This window comes from Malurus melanocephalus, unplaced genomic scaffold, assembly GCF_030028575.1.
Source record: "Malurus melanocephalus ecotype Western Australia unplaced genomic scaffold, MMel_1.1 scaffold_40, whole genome shotgun sequence".
Taxonomy (NCBI): domain Eukaryota; kingdom Metazoa; phylum Chordata; class Aves; order Passeriformes; family Maluridae; genus Malurus; species Malurus melanocephalus.
In genome coordinates this window covers 1,276,178-1,296,371 of record NW_026623272.1, presented here as the reverse complement: position 1 = coordinate 1,296,371, position 20,194 = coordinate 1,276,178, and the positions used below count along the sequence as shown (strand labels likewise).

Below are 20,194 nucleotides of genomic sequence, written 5' to 3'. Positions count from 1 at the left end.
CCCGGCTGGTTCCCCATCTGCCTTGCTCTCCTTGCCTTGACAGCCCGAGAGGGGAATTGCTGCAGGGAACTCTGTCATCATGAACTCACTGCACTGCCTGATCCCTTTCCATGGGCACTGCTTGGACAGGCCCAGCAGTGTCTGAGTTTAGATGGGGCTGACTGCCTGCATCCAGGATGCTCTAGGATTAAACCTACTTGAATTTGTCCTGCCTGCCATGGAAAGGACARCCCTTCCCTCTGATATCAACCCAGAGTCCTCATGACACCCCAGCCTTCTTTCTGCCACAGGGCTGCATTGTTTTGTGAGATTACACCAGTGTCCTTACACAATTTAAAACAATATTTTATTGAAATTTCATGTCTATGTTTTGCCACAAGATTACAAATTGCTTATTTGCACAAGCAGTCAACAAATAAGYGCAACACATTATAGATAAGACAAGTCATATCAAAGTATTATCTCTGTCTTTAATAAAAAGAATATATGTATTTCATCCATGCTATAGTATGGGAAWATAAAAAAGTAAAAATTAGCAGTAGTAAAGTGAACACAGTATAAAGAAAACAGCTGGAAGGAATAAATTCAAGAATGYAATGGAACAACCATCAGAGTACTAGTTCTGAGAAAAGAGACCATGGGTGACAATTTTGCAATGGCTTATGACCCTATTAGAAGAAGCAGTGATGGGAAACAAACCCTATTGGGTTTTCCTATGGGAAATTTGCCCTATTGAATTCATCAATTTACCAGCAAAACATGTTCTGATGCCAGTCAAGCAAAATCAGGGTGGCCAGACTTCTGAGTCTGKGCAGTAATTCCCTTTTCTACATGCATAACCAGAATCAGTATTTATTGAGAAGCTATTCTTAAAAACTTGGCTTGTATGCAGCTAGATTGTTCTACATGACTTGTGAAGAATTTGGTAACGTACAGGAGTATAATTAGAATATATTTATCAAGAACATCTTATCGAAAGATGTTAATGAAGCTTAATTTTGAAACTATAAAAGAACAGGGTCCTTCCAGAAACCCTGTTTGTATGCAGAATGCAGAAATGGATGGTGGGAACAGTCTCAAATGCCTCTAGAAAAACATTCTCTTGCTGTTTTTCCATTCTATTCATGCCCAGCCTTCTCTTACAGCTATTAAATACTTTGTGTGTTCACAAATACTTCCCTTAGATCAATTACAGGGCTTTTAGTCTACACTAAGGCTAAGTTCTCTAGATGTCATTATCAGTAAATAAAAATCAGTATCATAAAATTAACAGCAAGTATCGTGGGAATGCATTTACCAGCAAACACTGGGAACTGACCCCTCAAAGATGTTGTGCTGCCATCTTATAATTTCATCATGAATCTCGGTATATTTGACTKAAATGTCTATTTTGAGCCTCAGAARAGCAGGTCTATCTCAGTCCATGCTYTTCTCTACAACAGTGGYTTCTAACCTCACAYACCTTGTGTATTTCAAAATGCATTTCAAAGGCCAAAACTGCAGATTTATAATAAAAAGGGCTCTGTCTAATCTCATGTCTATGTCCATTGGCCATGGTCTGATTTTAGCCAGATAGAATAAAAATAAAATAATAAAACATGTTACTGATAAGGATAATTGTTTAAATCTCAAAAGATTTCTACAACCCTCTTGTAAGTCAGAATTCCTGCTTTGTCCTGGCTTATTCTTGCTCCCATCCTCGTGAATATACTGCAAACAGCTGTCCCCAAATTATAGAAAACTATATACAATGTGGCCTGGTCACCTGCACCTGAATGCAAGAGGTCTACCTCCACCCTTCAGTAACTGTCCAGTTGACCACAGTCCTGGTCAGGATTCAAAAATAAGRTTTAGTACTTCAGGATGGGTCTCTAAAGCAGTGGGAGGCAAGCAGCCCAAACTGGAATAGGCTTGTCATTGATTTTGTCATCTTAAAAATCAGAACAAAACCCCAAGGAAACCAAAAAAGCACTCTTCTCCATAGGGCAGCCATCAACTATTGAYGAAAGTTGTATGATTTAACAAGAAGTAATATTTGAAAATGCATTGGACAGATGTCTTAATCACAATCTCTAGTTCTTGTGTGGAACTGCTGGTTCTGGACTCCAGTATTTATGCCACAATACCAATAATAAAACTATGCATCAAGTATTATAGAATATACTTTTTCTCTTTTAACAGTGTTGGTCCTGGTCTAGCSGAGATGCTACAGAATTTATCACTTCAAATTCTAAATGCTTTCGCTACATCATTTATAGTTTACATGAATTTTCAAGTATGCAGGTGAATTTATAGAAATTACATTTAAAATTAATTATAGTTTTCCATTAACAAAACACAAAAAGAGAAGTAGTTGCATTGCAGAGTACTCRATAAATCTCTCTCTAGACTCCACAGATGTTATGATACATAATACAGCATTAAACATGGTGCAATGGTCAGACTGAAGGGCTGTGCCACAGAAGGAAATCCAAAGGATGTGGCTGGCTGAGGCTGAGCCTTACGTAGGTCTAGGCGACAGGAATGTTGTACTTCTGGCAGAATTTCACTTTCACCTACGTCCGTTACTCCAAAAATGTTCCGCACCTACAAAAATTCAAAAGGTTGTCCCTGAAAGCCCGACTGGCACAACAGCAAAAGCTTTATGCGGCTGGTAAATTCAATGCTATTTCAAGTTACCCAACTCAAATTTTATTGCAAAACCACATTTGAACATGAGGAAATCAATATTGTGCTGATTGCATTCCTATGAAACACTTCCCAGAACTCAGCACGGATGTTACAGGCAAGAGTCACAGGTCTGACTGCTCTTATTCTTGGTTCTCTACATATGGAGCAAACAAACTCATGAGCCTTCTCCCCTGAAGTGAGCTCACACCCTCAAGACAGAGCTTCAACATCTCTAATTTAGAAGGGAAAAAATATTATTAAATCCCACTGATTGGTTAGGTGTGATGAATTTGAGCCTCTTCATGATGTCAATCTGCCACATGATGAGGCCAGCATTAGGTAGGTATTTTGACAGATTAACTGGAATAGAGCAAATTTCCCTGCTTTCTGTTCATCCAACAAGCCAGAAAAAGACAAGCAGAAGAAAAGTGAGTGAAGACAGTRAAAAGACAGTGAAATATATGTTGTCTATAATGCTTTGTGTATAGTATCTACTTAGTTATGCCTGTGAATAAATACAGTAGGAGGCAAGCAGCTGGAAGTTTCAACAGAAGCATTTGTAAAAGTTACCACTGAGGGGGCTCTACTCTTGTACAGTCTCCTTCCCTCCTCTCTTCTCATCCTTCTGGATTAACTTCTACCATTTATGTCTGAAACTCATTGGGATCTTGTTGTGTTTATGGCTGGTGAGCGATCTGGTCATGGCAGARGCCTCTTGAATAGCAGCCCAATCCCATGACAAGAATTAAATTGATTTGCAGGAGTCAACATTCCTTCCTGCCCAGTGAACACAGCCAGRCTGTGATCTGGTGCATCCGCAGTTTCTCCAAACCATGAAGTGATTCCATTTAGAASTCACTGATGTGTGCTTATCAGATTACTGCAGAGAGAAAAAGTYACAAAGAGCTTTGTCTGCTCTCTCTCTCATTTTCCCTTATTCTGTTAACGCTCTCTTGCCATCTTGGTTTCTTTCCCAGCATTTGGAATTACTGAATTAGGTGCTTACATTCCCTCATATCTCTCTCAYTGAATAAAAAAGAAACCYCAAAATAAAACACAAAAAAMCAAAAAATAAACCACGAAACACCCAAAAATAAACAAYGAAGCACCAACAGTTCYTCTTTCCCTCTTAGTAAGAATCAAGATTCCATTTGGGATTTTAATCTTACCTTTTCCACTTCCCTGAAGACACGGAGAAAGTTTTCCCTGAGGACCCCTTTCAGTTCAGTTTCATTCCATCCTCTTCTAAGAAGTTCCTCTATCAATGAAGGGTATTTAGAGACATCTTCCAATCCCTCAGGGAAGCTGTTGATAAGAGTCACACAAGAACACTCAACACACATCACTGAAAAATTGAAGAAAAATACTTTTAATTAGTCTTTTGCTCATATTGATATTGGAGTGAGCTCACTATGGACCCAGTTCTTCCTCTGAGAACTCAGCTGYCAAACAGAAACAGGACTGGGACACAACAAAAGGCTTTTTCTTCATCTAGGACCCAATAAACAGAACACAAATGGAATGAAATTGCACTTCTATACAGGCAAAACAACAGGATTGGGGGATATTAGAACAAAAGAGGAAAAGAATAACCAAAAATTCATGCATACGTTAGTCCACACTTTCCATCTGGCCTTTAGAGTAAGAGGAAACAGCTGCATCACAGATGAAGTTGGCACAATCCMCTCGTGTAACTGAGAACAAAAGGAAACCTGCAAACTCATGATGAGCTCTGGAGCTGCAGACAATTTTGTGAGCTCTTTTGTTTGCAAAGTATTTTTTCCAAAAAAATGTAATTAGAATATTAATATTGGTTTGAATTAACCCAATTGTTTAGGCAGTGGAAAGAAACCTATCTGGAGCCTTCCACTGAAGAATTAAAATAAGCAAAACTGTGGAGGGCCAGACAAAACTGATCTATGTCTTATGCTAATTCCTGTCAGAATAAGAATAATAAGAAATAAGAACCTGCAAAACCTGCATTAAACAGCTGTTTTCAATGGTATGTCCATGAGACTTTGACATGGTTTTGATTTTTTTTTCCTGTTCCATGAAAGTATGATGATAACCATCATCTCAAGAAATCTGTGACATTGCTTCCAGGAATTAAGATCTTAACGCCACCACCAATCTAACCGATGGTCTTTGAGAAAATGCATCTGATAAAATGTGTTCTTTTGCAGCAAACTCTGTTTTTATTTTGAACATTATAGTTTCAGAACTATCATGTCTTGGAACATGATACAATGGCTTTGTATTTGTATTTTACAGATGAGAGCCTGACTCTGACTTTCATTCCCAAGCAAGTCTGACTCCAGGAGAAAAACAAAAAAGAAAAAGGAGATGACRATTAAACAGAAAGATAAAAAGCAAAAAAAAGTTCAGGGTTACAGCTGCAAATGCCACCTAATCTGCATTTATTTCCTGTGCTGTAACAGCAGTAGCCCAAGAGTGAGGAGAAGTTCTGTGGTGGCTCTTCTAGCCCCAAGCACTTCCCAAGCCTCAAAAGCAGGAGTAGTTTCAAAGTATCAAAACACTTCATGCTGCCCTCGAGGACAGTGGAGGAAGGGGTTTTTCAGCCTCTCTCTAGGCTGAACCATTTACCACATAAAGGTTGAGGCAGCATTTCTGTCATTCATTTGTGGCTTTTGGAGAAAAAGAGCCTCTATCACTGGTTTTGTATGCACAAACCATCATCTAGAAAAGAYGATTGCAGAGTGCACGAGGATCCATTTCTGCATTTGCAGCACTGCTTCATACAGTTCTAAAAAGAAATGATTGTGCCCTTTTAAATTAATCAAAACCTGCAAAATTTAAGAAGCACATGTRATGTATGTCCACCTTTACCAACCTGTTTGCTCCATCATAGTCACCACCAATTCCTATCGATTCTGAGCCTGCTATTTTCTTTATATGGTCAAAATGATCTGAAAATAAATACCAAAGAAAACAACATCTGAGCATCCAGCAAAAAAGAAATATTACAGTTTGCACATATTGCCACTAGGAGACAGATCTCCTTAATTGTTCTTAATCAAATCCATTCTTAAAAAGTCAAAGGACACCCCATCAGGCAGCAATCTTCAAAACAACAGCTACACTGATTAAATGCAAATGAGGAAAGAGACATGATCATCACAGCACATTAATTCCTAACAAGCAGCCCAATTATACCAATCAAATTTTCATTATCCATTACATATCTATGTTTTCCACTCTTAATTATAAAGGCTTAAGGTGTTCTCCAGAAAGTAATGACTACTTTGGGATTAATGGTTGTTGGCTCCATTTGTGAGCATCGTGTCCTYCAGCTACACCCACACACCTTGTACCTCTTGTTATTGTTTAATGACCCTAAACTCAAAAAATACCTAGGGCTGGGCTGAGGTGTGGATGCAATAATCAAGCAGTACCATTTGCATGACCTTGAAAATGATGCATGCAYCAAGAAATTAGTAGAATCTATATGAATTCATAGAACCCACAAAAACTACAATATATTGACATCAAACCTGCAAGGGTAGAAACATTAACAGACTTCCTGCCACAGGCCAGTACGTCTGCGTTGAAAGTCACCATGATAATTCCCTTRTTCATCTTCTGAAAGATAGGAAGAGACAGGTGATGGGTGAACAGTCGTGTCCTGCAGACTTTGTGGGCGTCATGTACTGAACCTTCTACACCCATCCATCAGTGAGAACAGCAACACTGYGGTGGCAACACAATGCTTTCCTCCCTGTCCTTTCCCTGGGTTCATTTTACTTCATGTGGATTGAATCAGCAGAAGTGCCGTGACTACATCAAATAAACTGAACCAGAATTTCCAAGTATTGGCAAACACATTGTTTTTGTAGTCAAAGACTAAACATAACCCAAAGAAAATGTCTCAGAAGCAAATGTAAGCTGCTGCTCAGGGATCTGCTTCTAAATCAAATTCAGAGATGAGGAGGTGGAAAGAAAACASCATGATCTGAATGCAGAGGTTTGCTGCAGCCTAGGCAAACATTGTCGTTAAAACAAAAAACAAAAACCCCAAGAAGCAAAACCAACAAATTCCTTCCTCCAAAAGACAAACCCAAGGACCTTATCACTCACCAGTTGCTGGAGGATATCATCAGGAACATTTCTTGAGTGATTACAAACAGCAAATGCTGACGAGTGGCTGAAAATTACTGGTGCTTTTGAGATATTGAGTGCAGCTTTTACTGTGGAATATGAGGTATGAGATAAATCTATCAGCATACCCAGGCGATTCATCTCCTTTACCACTTCCTAAAAAAGATGTACAGACAACAGTGTCAGTATTAAATTTCCTGAAAGGAAGCTGTTAATTGATATATGTAAACAGATAGATTAATTCTGCAGCTGTCAGCTACTCATAAACATGCTGTGCCTGTATTGGTTTCTATGTACCTATCAATTTAATTGTASTTTATTCACTTCAGATTAGCTAGCACACCACCAAACTTAGAAATGCTCAAAACTTAGAAAACTTAGTCAATCTGAAATAAGTAATTTGAAGTGTTATTCACATCCCACTGTTTGCCCATATGAATTCATATATCTAATCTGGTTGTATTTCAATCTAGCACTTCTTTTACCTTAAGAAACATCACAGGGAATTTGGTTTGACTAAATCCTGATCACCTCCTAACCATCAAGAACTTCCAGTAATTAATTTTTAATKAGACTTTGCATTGAGAAGATATGGCCARGAGTTGTTAGTTGCATGACAGATTRCCCARATTAGCATTGAAAGAGATCCTTACTTGGCCAAATGCAGTCAGACCAGTAACACTAGGATAAAAGTTGTGTATTCCTTTAGATGATGATTCAGACCTTAAAAAGGGGAGTGAGGGAGGAGAAACATCATRTTATTCTGGAGAACACAGTATCAGCAGCTGAAACCTCTTACACTACACACAATAAAAATTATTACCATGTCACATAGCCAAATGTGGGGATGATGAGCTACATAACATGTATCTTGCTCAGACAGTGCTTTTTAAGTTCATAACTGTTTTCAGTTCACTAATGTTGATGTTTGTGAAGGAATTTAAGACAGGCAGAGAGGTGATTGTCAGCAATTTTCTGTTTACACAAAGTTCCATGAGAGAGCAGAGACACTGCAATGGCAGTTCCCTGTGCAGTCCCATGCACAGAATTGCCCTTTCCCTCAGTCAGTGCAAGAAGGTATTTTGTCAGTCCAGCAGAGAGAAGTTGCTAAGATTCTGATACAGGATCTCAATACCCATCTCTGTGAGCTCCACACAGGCCCTGAGCTTTCGAGCTGGCCAGAGGGGACAGTGTTGGAGGCTGCTGACTGCTGAGTYCTTGCACAGCATTTACCCTCTTTTATCTACATCATGTGCATTTTCAATACTTCTCTTTTAGTCAGTTTTGATCTGTGTCACTTTCCTAATATAGCAAAGGAGGTAGCAATTTTACCATCTTTGTGCTCTTAAACAGTTTAAAAGTGTCGAAATTGTGAGCATAATAAGCACTACAAAACAGATACAGTCTCCCACTCTACAYGTGGCAAATGATTTATCCCCAAAACCTATCACCTTGACTTGGTTCAAAGTCTTATCAAGTTTGTGTCTGAATCCATATTTCTCCCATCATGCAGCTGCCACTGCTTTGCAAAGCAGAGTCACACAAAAACATGCTCATGAGTTACCAAGGRGTGTTGCAGGAATGTGTTAAAGTCATGTAGCGAACACCCAAGTCATAGTACATCCTCAGTGTTGCCAAACTGCTGTCAATGGAGTGGCCACCTTCTACTCCAATCAAACATGCAATCCTTCTGCTGTCAGAGATACCTGRAAAACACAAGGGAAGGTAATTCCAAGGTAATTCCAAAGTAATTCCATGACAGATAAGAAGCCAGCTCAACCGAGCAGCAATTTTTTGTGTAAATTATAAGCACTAATACATATAATTTCACAGAATAGGAGCTTACAAAATACATATTTATATGGGAGTTTTTCCCATGACTGCAGTGGCCCAGGACTGTGCACAGTCAGTGGCTGTGGTTCAGAGGAAAATTTAGTTACTCATTAAAGCAGAATAACTTGCCTGCTTTCATCCCCCTGCACATACCTCCTGCAATCACATTTTTTTAAATTATTTTGCAGGAAGGAGCCTCACCTTGGGAAGTCACCACAAGTTCCAGCTCTTCATAGCTGTTACACATCCTCTTGACAGCATCGATCTGCTCTAAGGTCAGGCGCACAGCATCCTTGTTCTGAGCGCTGCAAAGAACATACACTGACCAAAACTGAAAGAGACATTGACAAGTAAACCAGATAACTTGTGTTTTGACTTGGAAACTTTCATWTGCTCATAGTTCAGGAGCACAGACCAAAATAACTTCCTGCAGTTTGCAAGGGAGTTGCCTCTACAGCTTTTCCCCCAGAGAAATGTTAAGATGCAAGGCAAGAGCACCCACTCCAGACATGGTTAAAGCCTCCTGACCCACTCAGCTACACCACAGTCCATGCAGAAAAGCAGATGTAATCTTCCTTTAAATTATATATCACAAAACAAATGCTCCTGTTTTGACTAAATGTAGCTGAATTATAAAACCCAAACTTTTGAAACACAAATGTTATGAAACTATGTCTGTGGCTTTTCAGTTTTATTATTTTTTTCTTTTTTTGACATAACGAAATAAAATCAGGGGTAGGAGTATTTTTGTGATTGAGAAGGAAGCAAATGTAAATATATGGTCTCAGACTCACCGCCGTGGCAGTACATACCTGAGCTCCCACATAACCAGCCTGAAGTTTTGCAAGGTTTGTGTGGGTCTGGTTGAGTTCTCTTAAATTGACTCTACTGAGTCTATTTTGGTAAAGTATTCTCAGCTGCAGTACCAAGTCATTGTGGCTAGAATGGAAAACAGATAGGTCTTGTGACAGAAATAAGTTGTTATCTTTCTAACCCAAATGTAATTTCTTCCAATGTTCACAGTCCCTTAAACCATTAATTGCCAATAATCCTTGCAGCAATAGATGCCTGAAAGTCTCCCTTCTTTTCTGCCTTTTCTGCCTTTTCTGCTCCTCTTTTCCAGCCAGCAGGTTGGGGGTGTACAATGAATTGGGAGAGGACAGCTGGCCCCAGGATATTCCAGACCATATGGGTCATGCTCAGCACATAAAGTTGGGCAGAAGAAGAAAGGCATGGGACATTCAGAGTAATGATGTTTGTCTTTGCAAGAAAACATCATCTGTGATTGCTGAACACCTTAGTCATGGGAAAGTGGTGAATAAAATCCTTATTTTGCTTTGTGTGTGTCTTTTGYTTTCCTTATTAAACTGCCTTTATCTCAACCCACRAGTTTTCTCACTTCTCTGATTCTCTCCCACATCCCACCAGAGAGATAAGTGAGCAAGAGCTGTGTGAGGCTCTGTTGTCAGTTGGGGTTAAACCGTGGCACCCAACCAGAAACCCACCGTGGTGTTTAGAGTAACAGAATCCTACATTAAATATCCTCTGAAGCCAAATTCCTTCCCCATACATCACTGCAACAGTAGCTCACTGCTGTATTCTCATAGTCCGTGTCTCTGCTAATCTAAACACGTTCAGCATTCCCTCCTCTCTAGCCAGGACTCACAAAGAGGGAGCATTGAACATATTTCATATACCCATCGATTAAACGTGCATCTTGCATCAGCTCTATGGCTCTTTCTCTCATTGATTTCTCACAGCTGAATGGCACCGTGTCAGAAAAGAGCAGCAACAGCCACAGCAACTTTGCTGGATTTCTCTTCATTTCCATTTTTGCCACAATTGTTCRCTGATGACGATGAAACAGCAGAATTTCCAGACTGAAGTGGTTGTAGCATTAATAGTACAGGAAGCTGAATGTCTCTCCTTCTTATAAGGCTCGCATGAATTCTGACAGAGAAAAGAAAAAAAAAACAAAGAAATAATGGTAAACAGAAGGGAAAGTATCATTGGAATCTCTGAAACTGCCAAAATTTTAGGATTTTAATGTCTCTGCCTATTGTGCTCTTGCACATCTGACCACTCCTTAAAGGCTGCTGCTGCCACCAACTCACTGCTGAAGAGAACCAACTGCTCAGGCAGAGCTGGCAGCCTGAGCCTGACACACCCTGCCCTCACACCTCCCAAAAAGCAAAACAGCTCAAGAAGATTGTTTATTATATTGACTGGCCTGTTYTCTTTATGTGGGAAACCTCACACTGAAACGAGCACTATCCTGTTTTCTGAGAAAGTCCAAAAATGAGCTGCTACTGAGTGCCTTGCCTTCCTAAAACACACAGAACTCCAGATCGTTGTCAGAGGAAAATTGTTGAAATCCAACAATTTTTCAAACCTTAGCAAGCACAATATGTGCCCAACTTAAAAAGGGTCACTTCATGAGGAAATGTGTGTGACAACAGCTTCGAGAGTAACAGAGCACCTCCTGCCCTTTTTTAAATGCAGTACTCRAACACTTGGACAACAGTCAAAAACATTTTTGCAAAGAGATTAGAAATAACTCCTTCTCCATGTAAAGCAAATGTAAGATCTACCAGGAGGTAAAAATACCTTTCCAGATGAAAGACTGGGTTCGCCTACACCCCACCCAGAGTTATTGGCAGCATTGCCCATCAAGCTGAGAAGCACTCGCTGCCAAACTGGAGGCACATGCCCTCACGGGACAGAGGGATGATGCAGCAGCATGGCCACAGCTGCCAAATAAGGATGCAACAAGGGGGCTTTGCTCTTTTAAAATAGATGGATTTTAAAGGAATTTTCAYAGTAGAAAAAGGAAGTTTTTCTGTGTGCTTCTGTCATTTACCATCTTTGGAAATRTGGGCAAGCTGCCTGCCCCCTCCTCTCCTTTCCAGCAGGAAAGACCGGATCTCAGTGCAGAAGATTCAGTAAACAGCTGCTATTTAAGTGAAGCAAATCTCAGTTAGGAACGGCATTCCTTTCATTCTATTTGCAGTCCTTATTTTCCATTTTATTTTTCATTAAGACACTTAACAGCCATTACATTATTCCTCAAATCTGTTGAATAATTGTGCCAAATCAAATATACAAAATGCATTGAAATAGATYCTGTTGCTCAAAATAGTAACATATCCTGAGAAATGAAGAAGGTTCATCCCCTCCACAGTCCAGTTATGCTGGGATCTCATGTRGATAATCCTAGTGCTGCTCTGAATTACCTGCTTCAGATCATGGCAGCAGCTTTTTTGCAACAGACAACACAAGGTGACCAGAACCTTCCTTACTGACTACTGACAAAAGTATGAATTCTCCCTTTTCTTTAAATAATAATTTAGCATAATCAGTAAAACATAAATCGCAAACATACTTGCAGGAGCAGAACACATGCCCCATACTAAGAATCTTTTTTAGAAAAGATTGATCTCTGAAATTCAGGGTAGTCTTTCAAATTTTTTGTCAGTTTTTCTTGAAATTCCTTCTGCCATCACYAGCACTAAATCGTGATTCCTGATTCCTGACATGTCAGGTTCACCTCTTCTGCCTGGGAACTCCCTTAGCGCTGTGTTACAGTGCGTGATTTCCAAACTGCTCTTCCTTCCCTGCCTATGCAAAGATGCAATGAAGCTCCACCAAGTTCCACCAAGCAGTGAGAAAAYACCGTGCTTATTGCTTGAAACAGGGGTGGAGGGGAATAAACACAGTGATGTTTGGAAGGCATTTCAGGRCAGCTCATCCCAAACCTCCTGGGGAAAAGGAATCCTCTAGAGGCCGTGACAGTGCTTCCATACACACAGAACGGGGGCTGCCCACGTTTTTCCAATCTAAAGAGAGCASTTTGTGTTATTCTGGTCATGCAAATCACACGTTTTGAGGAACTGTGATTCCTAGAAACACAACCATTTTCAAAAAACTTCCCCAACAGCAGTGCAGTCTCAGAATAGCAGCTCTTCTTCCATAAATACACATCAGACATACACATGCACTGTGAGACCCAAAAACTTTAGTGGAACAGCACTTCAAGAGAAGTGTAAAGATTAGAGAGCAATCAGAAATGTTTTCTTTTCTGCTCTGTGGCAACCATAGAGATTTCCCTCAAATGTCAAAGCACAAATGCAGACTTAACCTTTTACCATAAATGCAGACTTTGTCACAACAGGGAAAAAAGTCCTTGTATCTCTAATCTAGAAAATGTTAAATTTGTTTATGGCAGCTCAGCATGCAAAATGTTAAAGAGAGAAGGTCAAAAAACTGCCAAAGCAGCAAAGTTCTGATAAGTTAGTACCGCAAATGCAAATTAGATTCTGTAGGCATGTTTTTGGTTGAAAATCCCTCAAGCCCAAGTACAGGACAGATCTGCAGCCTGAATCTGTAGAACTCAGATCCTGACAAAATTACTCTAAAGGAAAAACTAAGGTTTTATAGCTTATTTTCTGCTCTGTCCTCATATACATATAGAAGTCCATATAATYTGTCAGTTCAAAATGCTTATTGGGAAAGTAGTAAACCTTGTTCACACAATAAAACTGTTCTGATGCTCCAAAAAGACTGATACATATTGTAGGTTTTGGTCCAAATATTTACTAYTTTTTCATTAAGTCAACAACACTTTTCAGGAAGATTTTTAAGCAAGAACTATACCAATGTGTTCTTCAAGTGGTTTGACTGCTGAAACAAATTATTCTTATCTATACATTACGAAATCTCTATTCTCCATTTGTATGTGTACAAAAATGCAATTCTTCGTGGCTATAAGAATTTTCAATAGATTTGCCATATCAAAGCATCTTCTCAGTTTCATGCAAAATATTCTTTATACTTTGACAGTGAGAGTCACTTGCCTTTGAAACTGTTTAGGTTAAAAAAAAAAGACACATAATTATATCATCATTCAGAGATCACCTATTGAAACTCAAAGGAGTATTGCAAGCACTACACAAAATTAAGAACATGGTATATTTGCACCCCTGTTTAAACAACATTTAAAATACGAAACCCACACAGCTTTTCCCCATGCTAACTGAGCAGAGCTGAGAAGTGGAAGTTGACATGAGATTTATAACTTTTCATTTGTTTATCTAAAGCAGTTACCTTCTTCAGATAATGCAGCCGAGTCKAAATCCGCATTCAGCTGTGTTGGATACAACAGCTAAATCTTGGCACCAGACCTGCCTGGCATCACAGCAGCAAGCGAGGAACACCCTCTGCTTCTTCAGCTCGTGTCACAGGCAGCACACACAGCAGGCATTTGGAAATTGCCACTCTGTGAGATGCAAGGTCTGTGAGTGAGCTTTCAGCTCAGTTACACCCACGTGGCGGCCCCAAGCCTTTCACTGTGCCTTGCTGAAAACCCAGTATTTCCTCCCTCTCGTGGCAGCCTGGCTGTGCAGTTCACAGAGCATCCCCTCCCTAGCAGCTGATGGGTTCAAATTGCTGCTTGTCTTGTTCAGAAACAGGTGCCTCTCACCCCAGGATAATTCAGGAAGGGATTTCTGGTGGGATGTTATCTAGTCCAGCCACYGGGTCCCAGGTGAGGTAACCCCAAAGGCAGATGAGGTTTCTCAGGCACCCATCCAGTGGACGTTTTGATCTCTTCGATGAAAAAGATTCTGCAAACTTTCCAGCCCCCTATTCCAGCTCTTGCTTATTCACATCGACTAAACTTAAGCCAATAAATGTCTCTGATCTGATTTCCACCTCAAACTGTGTCCTTATGCTCCAGAAAAGCCAAGTTCACCAACTCCCTGTTCATCAACAGTTTTTGCTGAGCCACTAAGCACCATCTTGAGCTTTTAAGAGCTCACCTCTTCGCAGGGTGAGAAYATAACTGATTTTTAAAGCTGCTAAAAGCCGAATGCTTAACTTGGTTCTTCTAGGTTTCTTCTATGATTTTATTCCAGTAGCCCTGGATTAGTGTAGGCAGCTGTCAGTGTATTATAATTCATACAATGGTGGCATTTGTGATGTGCATCCTTCCTGCAGAGTTCATCTGGCAGGACTGGTGTCTTAATAAATGTCCCAAGAGCTCTCTTTATTGTTCAGAGTGTTGCCACACAGCTGTCTGTCCCTGATAACAGCTATCCCTGTGTTTGTATCATGTTCTATTCACCTCACACATATTTTGCAGCAAACTGAGAAGCTATAAAATAACTGCAGCACTTTCACTGCAATCAGCTGCTGTCAGGAGACAGAGGGATAACATAATGTGTTGGAACTACATTTCATGCAAGGAAGGSTTGTTCCAGCCCAGGGCACCTTCATTAATTTCAGTGCCTACACATCCAAACCACTTGTGTTCTTGGCACTGGCACAGATTAAACCACACGTGACTACAGGTGGGAAAGCTGGGCTTTGTACGTGCAGGTGCCTCTTGCAGCAGGCACTTTTAACTGTAATTTGRTTTTTCATAAAATTCTTCTATTCTACCAGCTCCAGGCATCCACTACACTACATAGTAGCACCTCAGCATTTGCCATGGATATTGTTTTGTGTATGAATCAGCTTTAAAACCCCGTTGCAATGGCTTAGGGACCAGCCACATTGACATGGTATTCTGGGTCCTCTTATCAAGTATTYGAACTTGCTGTCTTGCTTCTGTCAATTTGGCATTTCTTGAGTGCACTTACCAGTGTTTTAATTAGAAACTGTTACAACAAGTTGGGAAGAGGAAATCCTGCATACCAGGATTTCTGTTTGCATAAAAATGGCAATACAAGCAGACTTTACTTTTGCAAGTTGAATTCCATCTGTTTCTTCTACTCATCTCAGCATGAGTTTCAGGCCCTAGAATGAAGGGAGTTCACACTTGGAGGAGGTGGTGGTRGGATGTTCTTGGGTAATTTTAATCTGTKTAAATCAGCATGGTTGCAGCATATYTCTYAGATAAAGCTTCAAGCGAAATGTTAATCTAAACTTGAGAAATCAAAGAGGTTAAGAACCAAATCAGTAAAAAATCTCTTTTTTCCATGTTGCTCTACTTTGTGGGTGCCTGAAGCTGCCCCAGATTCGCTGCTGGTTTGACCAGCACTCTGAAGTCAGCTCAGATGATGCCCTGCACTCTCAGGATATGTTCTGTTCAGGATATGTTCTGTGAACRTTCAGAACCACATCAACGGGCACCAGCCACCACACACAAAAGGAACAGGAAGTACAAAGATAAGTTTTTCTCTTCACGGAGTAAAGATTCCATGAAACACATCAAGATACCACCAAAGCTCCTAAGAAGGAAGTGAGAGTTGAACGTTGCCCTTTATAATGAACGCAGATACCTTTCAGGATGAGCACAAATTAGAACTATTCTGACACCCATCAACATCTCTTTTCAGCAGGTTTTTAAAAACTATCAAGGTTTCTGTGGGTTCTCCTGGCTCAATACTCTTACTGAAATAATTTCAGTAGTTTCTTGGAATGAAAGACGGAGAAAGAAGCAGCAGGGGAAAAAAAAAAGCTGCAATAAGCTTATCTAGTAATTTAAATTATGTTTATTTTAAAATAGTATTAATATTTACAAATGATAATGCCCAAATAGTGAAGCAAACAAAGCAAGACCTCTGTTTGTTTGGCTACCCATTTGTTCTACAAATATATCAGATGTCCTGTTTAACTCTTTTTATTCAAGCAAGGTGAAGATTCTGCCACGAGATGGCAGGAAATTCTCCAATAAAATAATATGTAATCTGTGATCTGATGATAGATTGCTAATTGGCAGAACTAGACACCACTTCTGAGAACCAAGATAAAAACCAGCTGCTTCAGATGGGTCGGCTTTTTAATTTGGAGGTTTTTCTCCCAAGGGAAATAAAAAGAAAAATCTTTTTTGAAAAGCCATTGAAGAGGTCACAAAAGCCTTGAGGATAGCAGAAGCTGTTGCCTACTCAGTTCTAAAATTTTATCCAAAAAGGTTTCCAGAAACAGTTACAAAAGGAAAAGGRRRAAAAAAAAGTKATTTCCCCACTCTGGATTGWCTTCTATAGAAACAMTTTTTTCCTGTTTAAAAGCAGAATTCTCAGGGCTCTGTTTCTGCCACTTCCCACTCCAATGTTTCAGAGCAAAGCCATTCATACCAGTTTAAAGTCGCTGCTGCCCTTGTGGCTTTAGGCACYCACAGCCACGCTGGGCAGTGAGCTCTACCGAATGCCAGCTTTCTGTTTTACACTGGTTTCTGAGRAGAGCCAATCATTTTGGTATCAATGAGGAAATCCAATTTAGAGCAAGTGTACTTARCTTCATTATTGCTCATAATAATGGGTTGATTGTTTTTTCCCTTGCTTTTCAGAGACTTTGCTTTGGGTTTTTTGGGGGCGATGCCAAAAAAWTTTCATCACTGCCTGATCTGAAGCTGTTATCCAGATAATCCTTGAGCAAAGCCTGGTTTCTTATTTATTCCTGTGCTCATGAGAAGATCCCAAYCACCTTTAGCTACAAGCTTGTCAGTACATGCAAGGATATTGGAGGAGGTAGGTTCTCACACCAGCTTTCCAAATAATCAGTTGTGTGCCAGTCTCTTCATTAGCAGTTCTGAAAGGCTTAAGCAATGACTTCTCTTTGATGTGCATCTGCAAACAGCTGTACTGGGCACACAGGAAAGTAGTGCTTATTTTCCTCCCCCAGAAGCATTATGAACATGAAATCAGCATGGAAATAAATTGACTGGTCGTGTGTCTTGTCCAGACAAAATCAAACAAACTGGAAACTAAGTAAAGTTGCTCATTCAGTCTGTCAGAGACTTTAATGAAAATCTAGAATTTGCTGCAATTGTTTTAAGCTAGTTGCCTCAGAATCTGACACAAAGCACAATCCTGGGCTTTTGAACATCCAGAGATGTGTGCAAATAAGAAATCCTAAAATAATATCTTTTTTTTTATGTAAGTATTAAGAAACTTCCAAATACTTTTGTCTTGGGATCTTTTTGTTAGACCAGAAAATTTATCAGCCTAGGATCTATTATTTCTGAGGCACTTTATACAACATATTKTGTTGCTTAAGAAGAGGTTTCTTTAACTGAGGAATTTGGCAGTAATTTGAATGAGTAGAYAGAAATTTGCCGTGGTTCTATTGGAAAGAGAGCTCCCTTGCAGCAATGAGACCAAATCACCATGGAAACTTTTTGCAAAGATGGTATTAAAGAGTAGCACATAGACTTCCATCTCTCCTTTTGTAATAAGCAGCATTTTGTGATACAGTCTGGAGTGAYTGAGTAAAGGACCAGGACTTTCTCAGAACTGTTGCAGAATTCTGTTATGCTCCAGAGCTGGCCAGATGACAGTACATCTTGTTACAGATAGTAAAGTTATAAGAGATGAATGGACAAGTGATCTCACCCAAACAGCTTGGTAAAGTCAGGTTTATATACATGCAGGAAAAAAAGATTTGTGAACTGGCCTTTAACCAGTTTCTCACCATGAGAAGCTAACGAAGTGTTCTCACATTGTCTAGAATGATCTGGTTTTCACATCAGGGWGGATGAAGCTCACACACTCCACTGATGCTGTAGTGTCTCCTTACCTTCCTTCRTGTAAACACCAGGTCTGGTGTTGAGCAGGGTGCAGCACCTCTCCAGGGTGAGGCTGTGCTTCTGGCTTTCACAACACAAGTGTCTCAGACTCTGCACTGGGATCTGATTGTCCTTTGTATAGAGTCACATATGTATTTACAAATATATCACATTAGGACACAGATTAAGACATCTTGTTCTTCTGTGCTTAGGCCAAACTCTGAGAGATCTCTCACATCATTTTGTGTCCTCTCCTTCACAGAGGAGCTGTGCACAAAACCACAGATGCACACAGGAAGAGACACATTGTCTTCAATGTGATGACATAAGCCAGAACAYGTTACTTATTCTCTACAGAACGCTAAATAAATGTCAACAAGCATCCTGTTTTGAAATTTAGCATGGTTTTGACATATTCTTGTGCTGATTTTACACATATCTACCAACACTGTATGCTAAAGTCTTCTCCCTCTGTAGCTTTATTCCAACATAATTTCTGTTAGAGCTAAAACCATAATTTTTTACTCAGTTGGTTGGCAATAAACGCATAACAAACTGTAAAACAATTTTACCTGCTTTACCAAAAATTAAACTGCAGAAGAAAAATTGCAAACAGTGTGGATTTTGGCTGTTTAAAAGTTGCTGTTTTATTTTTATTATAAATTCTAGGTAAGGCAAAAGCAATTTGTAGGGTATTTATAACAGCTGTCTGTCCAGAAGGACAACAGGAAAAAGTTTTATGAGGACATAATGGCCAGAATGAGATACATAAGTTCAATTCTTATCATTCATCCAAGASACTCTAAGGTTACAGCTCACAAAAAGTGAAAGGATTTGCTTATTTCTAGCCCTGGGAGGTTTGTACTCCTTGCAGCACTTCATCAGAGCTCCTCCAGGAGCAAGACTAACTGGAACAGCTCAGCCTGGGGGCTGGTTTAGAGAGTTATCAGGCCCAGGTAYCAAAAAGCTGAGCCATGACTATCAAAACAGCATACACCTGATTTTCAGTGCAATTAGGAGCTGAAGCACCCATTAGCAATCAGAACATGGACAAATTAGTTTGTACCTACACAAGCTAAAAATGTTACCATTTAAATACTAGTATTGAATATTTTGGGCTTCTTTACTCTGCCTGTATTCTCAGGGTTGACATTCTTCCACTTTTCTCCTTACAGCAGGACTGCAAATTTTTTTTCATAGAGGTCCAGGATTATCTTCTGTCAAAAAGATACCTCTGATGCCTGTTTAGTCAGAGATGGAAGTCCAATGCTTCTAGCCCAAGTCAACTCAGACAAAGGCAACAGCATCTGCCTTCCAAGTCAGTCTTGGTTTTGACCATCAGGGTTGTCTTGTCAGACTTCTACATTTTGCCCCCACAGAGAAAGTATTCAGTGTCTTTTTCCTACATCCTTCCACTCATTTTTAAATATTCRTTGCTTCACCTAAGAAACAACAGARTTTCTAAAGAGCAGCAGAATTTRTACAGGCGAGATATTTCATGCATCTTGATCCACAGGGCATTAATTATTTCTGGTTTCCAAGTGAAGCACTGTGAATTTTAAAGCACCACACATAATGTGGTCATTTCCAGCAAATCATACATTACAGGTTCATTTGCTATTTATGCTTCTGGACTTACTAAAGTGACTTGACCTTCCCCTTCTAGCTGGACAAATGGAWAGGTCTTACAGCAAGTGCTTTATCTTGGCATAGTCAGTTCTTTTTTGACTGCATTTGGACTGGGAATTCTCGAGGACAGGGGATTTCTCCCTGTCAAAACCACATGATTTAGAGCAGCTGAGAAGTGGCACAATGGAGGAAACAGAAGAAGCAATCTTTAACTTTCTGAAACTTTTGAATGCCATGGTGAGCCTACTTTCAGGGTAAGTTTTCAGCAAAGCTTTTAAATTAACACTGGAAATTATTTCCTCATGAGTAAGACCAGCCCGGAATATTCCCACACCAGCCAAGCTCCGTTTGAAATCAGATTTGCAGCATCATTAGCCTTCTCTAAAATGCTGCATGTATTATATGAATAGTATTACAAGAAATAACCTTACAATGGTCGCA

General features: G+C 39.8%; 1 protein-coding gene across 2 annotated transcripts; it reads right to left on the bottom strand.

Annotated features, from left to right (window-relative positions):
* Positions 1-362: 362 nt before the first annotated feature.
* On the bottom strand, positions 363-13,969 carry LOC130572729 (dipeptidase 2-like). 2 transcript variants are annotated; one of them, XM_057364618.1, is made up of 11 exons: positions 13,723-13,969; positions 10,317-10,569; positions 9,432-9,558; positions 8,821-8,950; positions 8,351-8,492; positions 7,440-7,509; positions 6,766-6,942; positions 6,183-6,270; positions 5,522-5,597; positions 3,840-3,975; positions 363-2,586 (listed from the first exon to the last, which is right to left on the bottom strand). In XM_057364618.1, the coding sequence occupies exons 2-11, from the start codon at positions 10,448-10,450 to the stop codon at positions 2,401-2,403; spliced, it is 1,266 nt and encodes a 421-aa protein (XP_057220601.1). In that variant the 5' UTR covers positions 10,451-10,569; positions 13,723-13,969; the 3' UTR covers positions 363-2,400. The 2 variants fall into 2 exon arrangements, with proteins under 2 accessions (XP_057220601.1, XP_057220602.1); XM_057364619.1 differs by lacking the exons at positions 10,317-10,569; positions 13,723-13,969 and having other exon boundaries at positions 8,821-8,924; positions 9,432-9,505.
* Between the last annotated feature and the right edge of the window lie 6,225 nt (positions 13,970-20,194).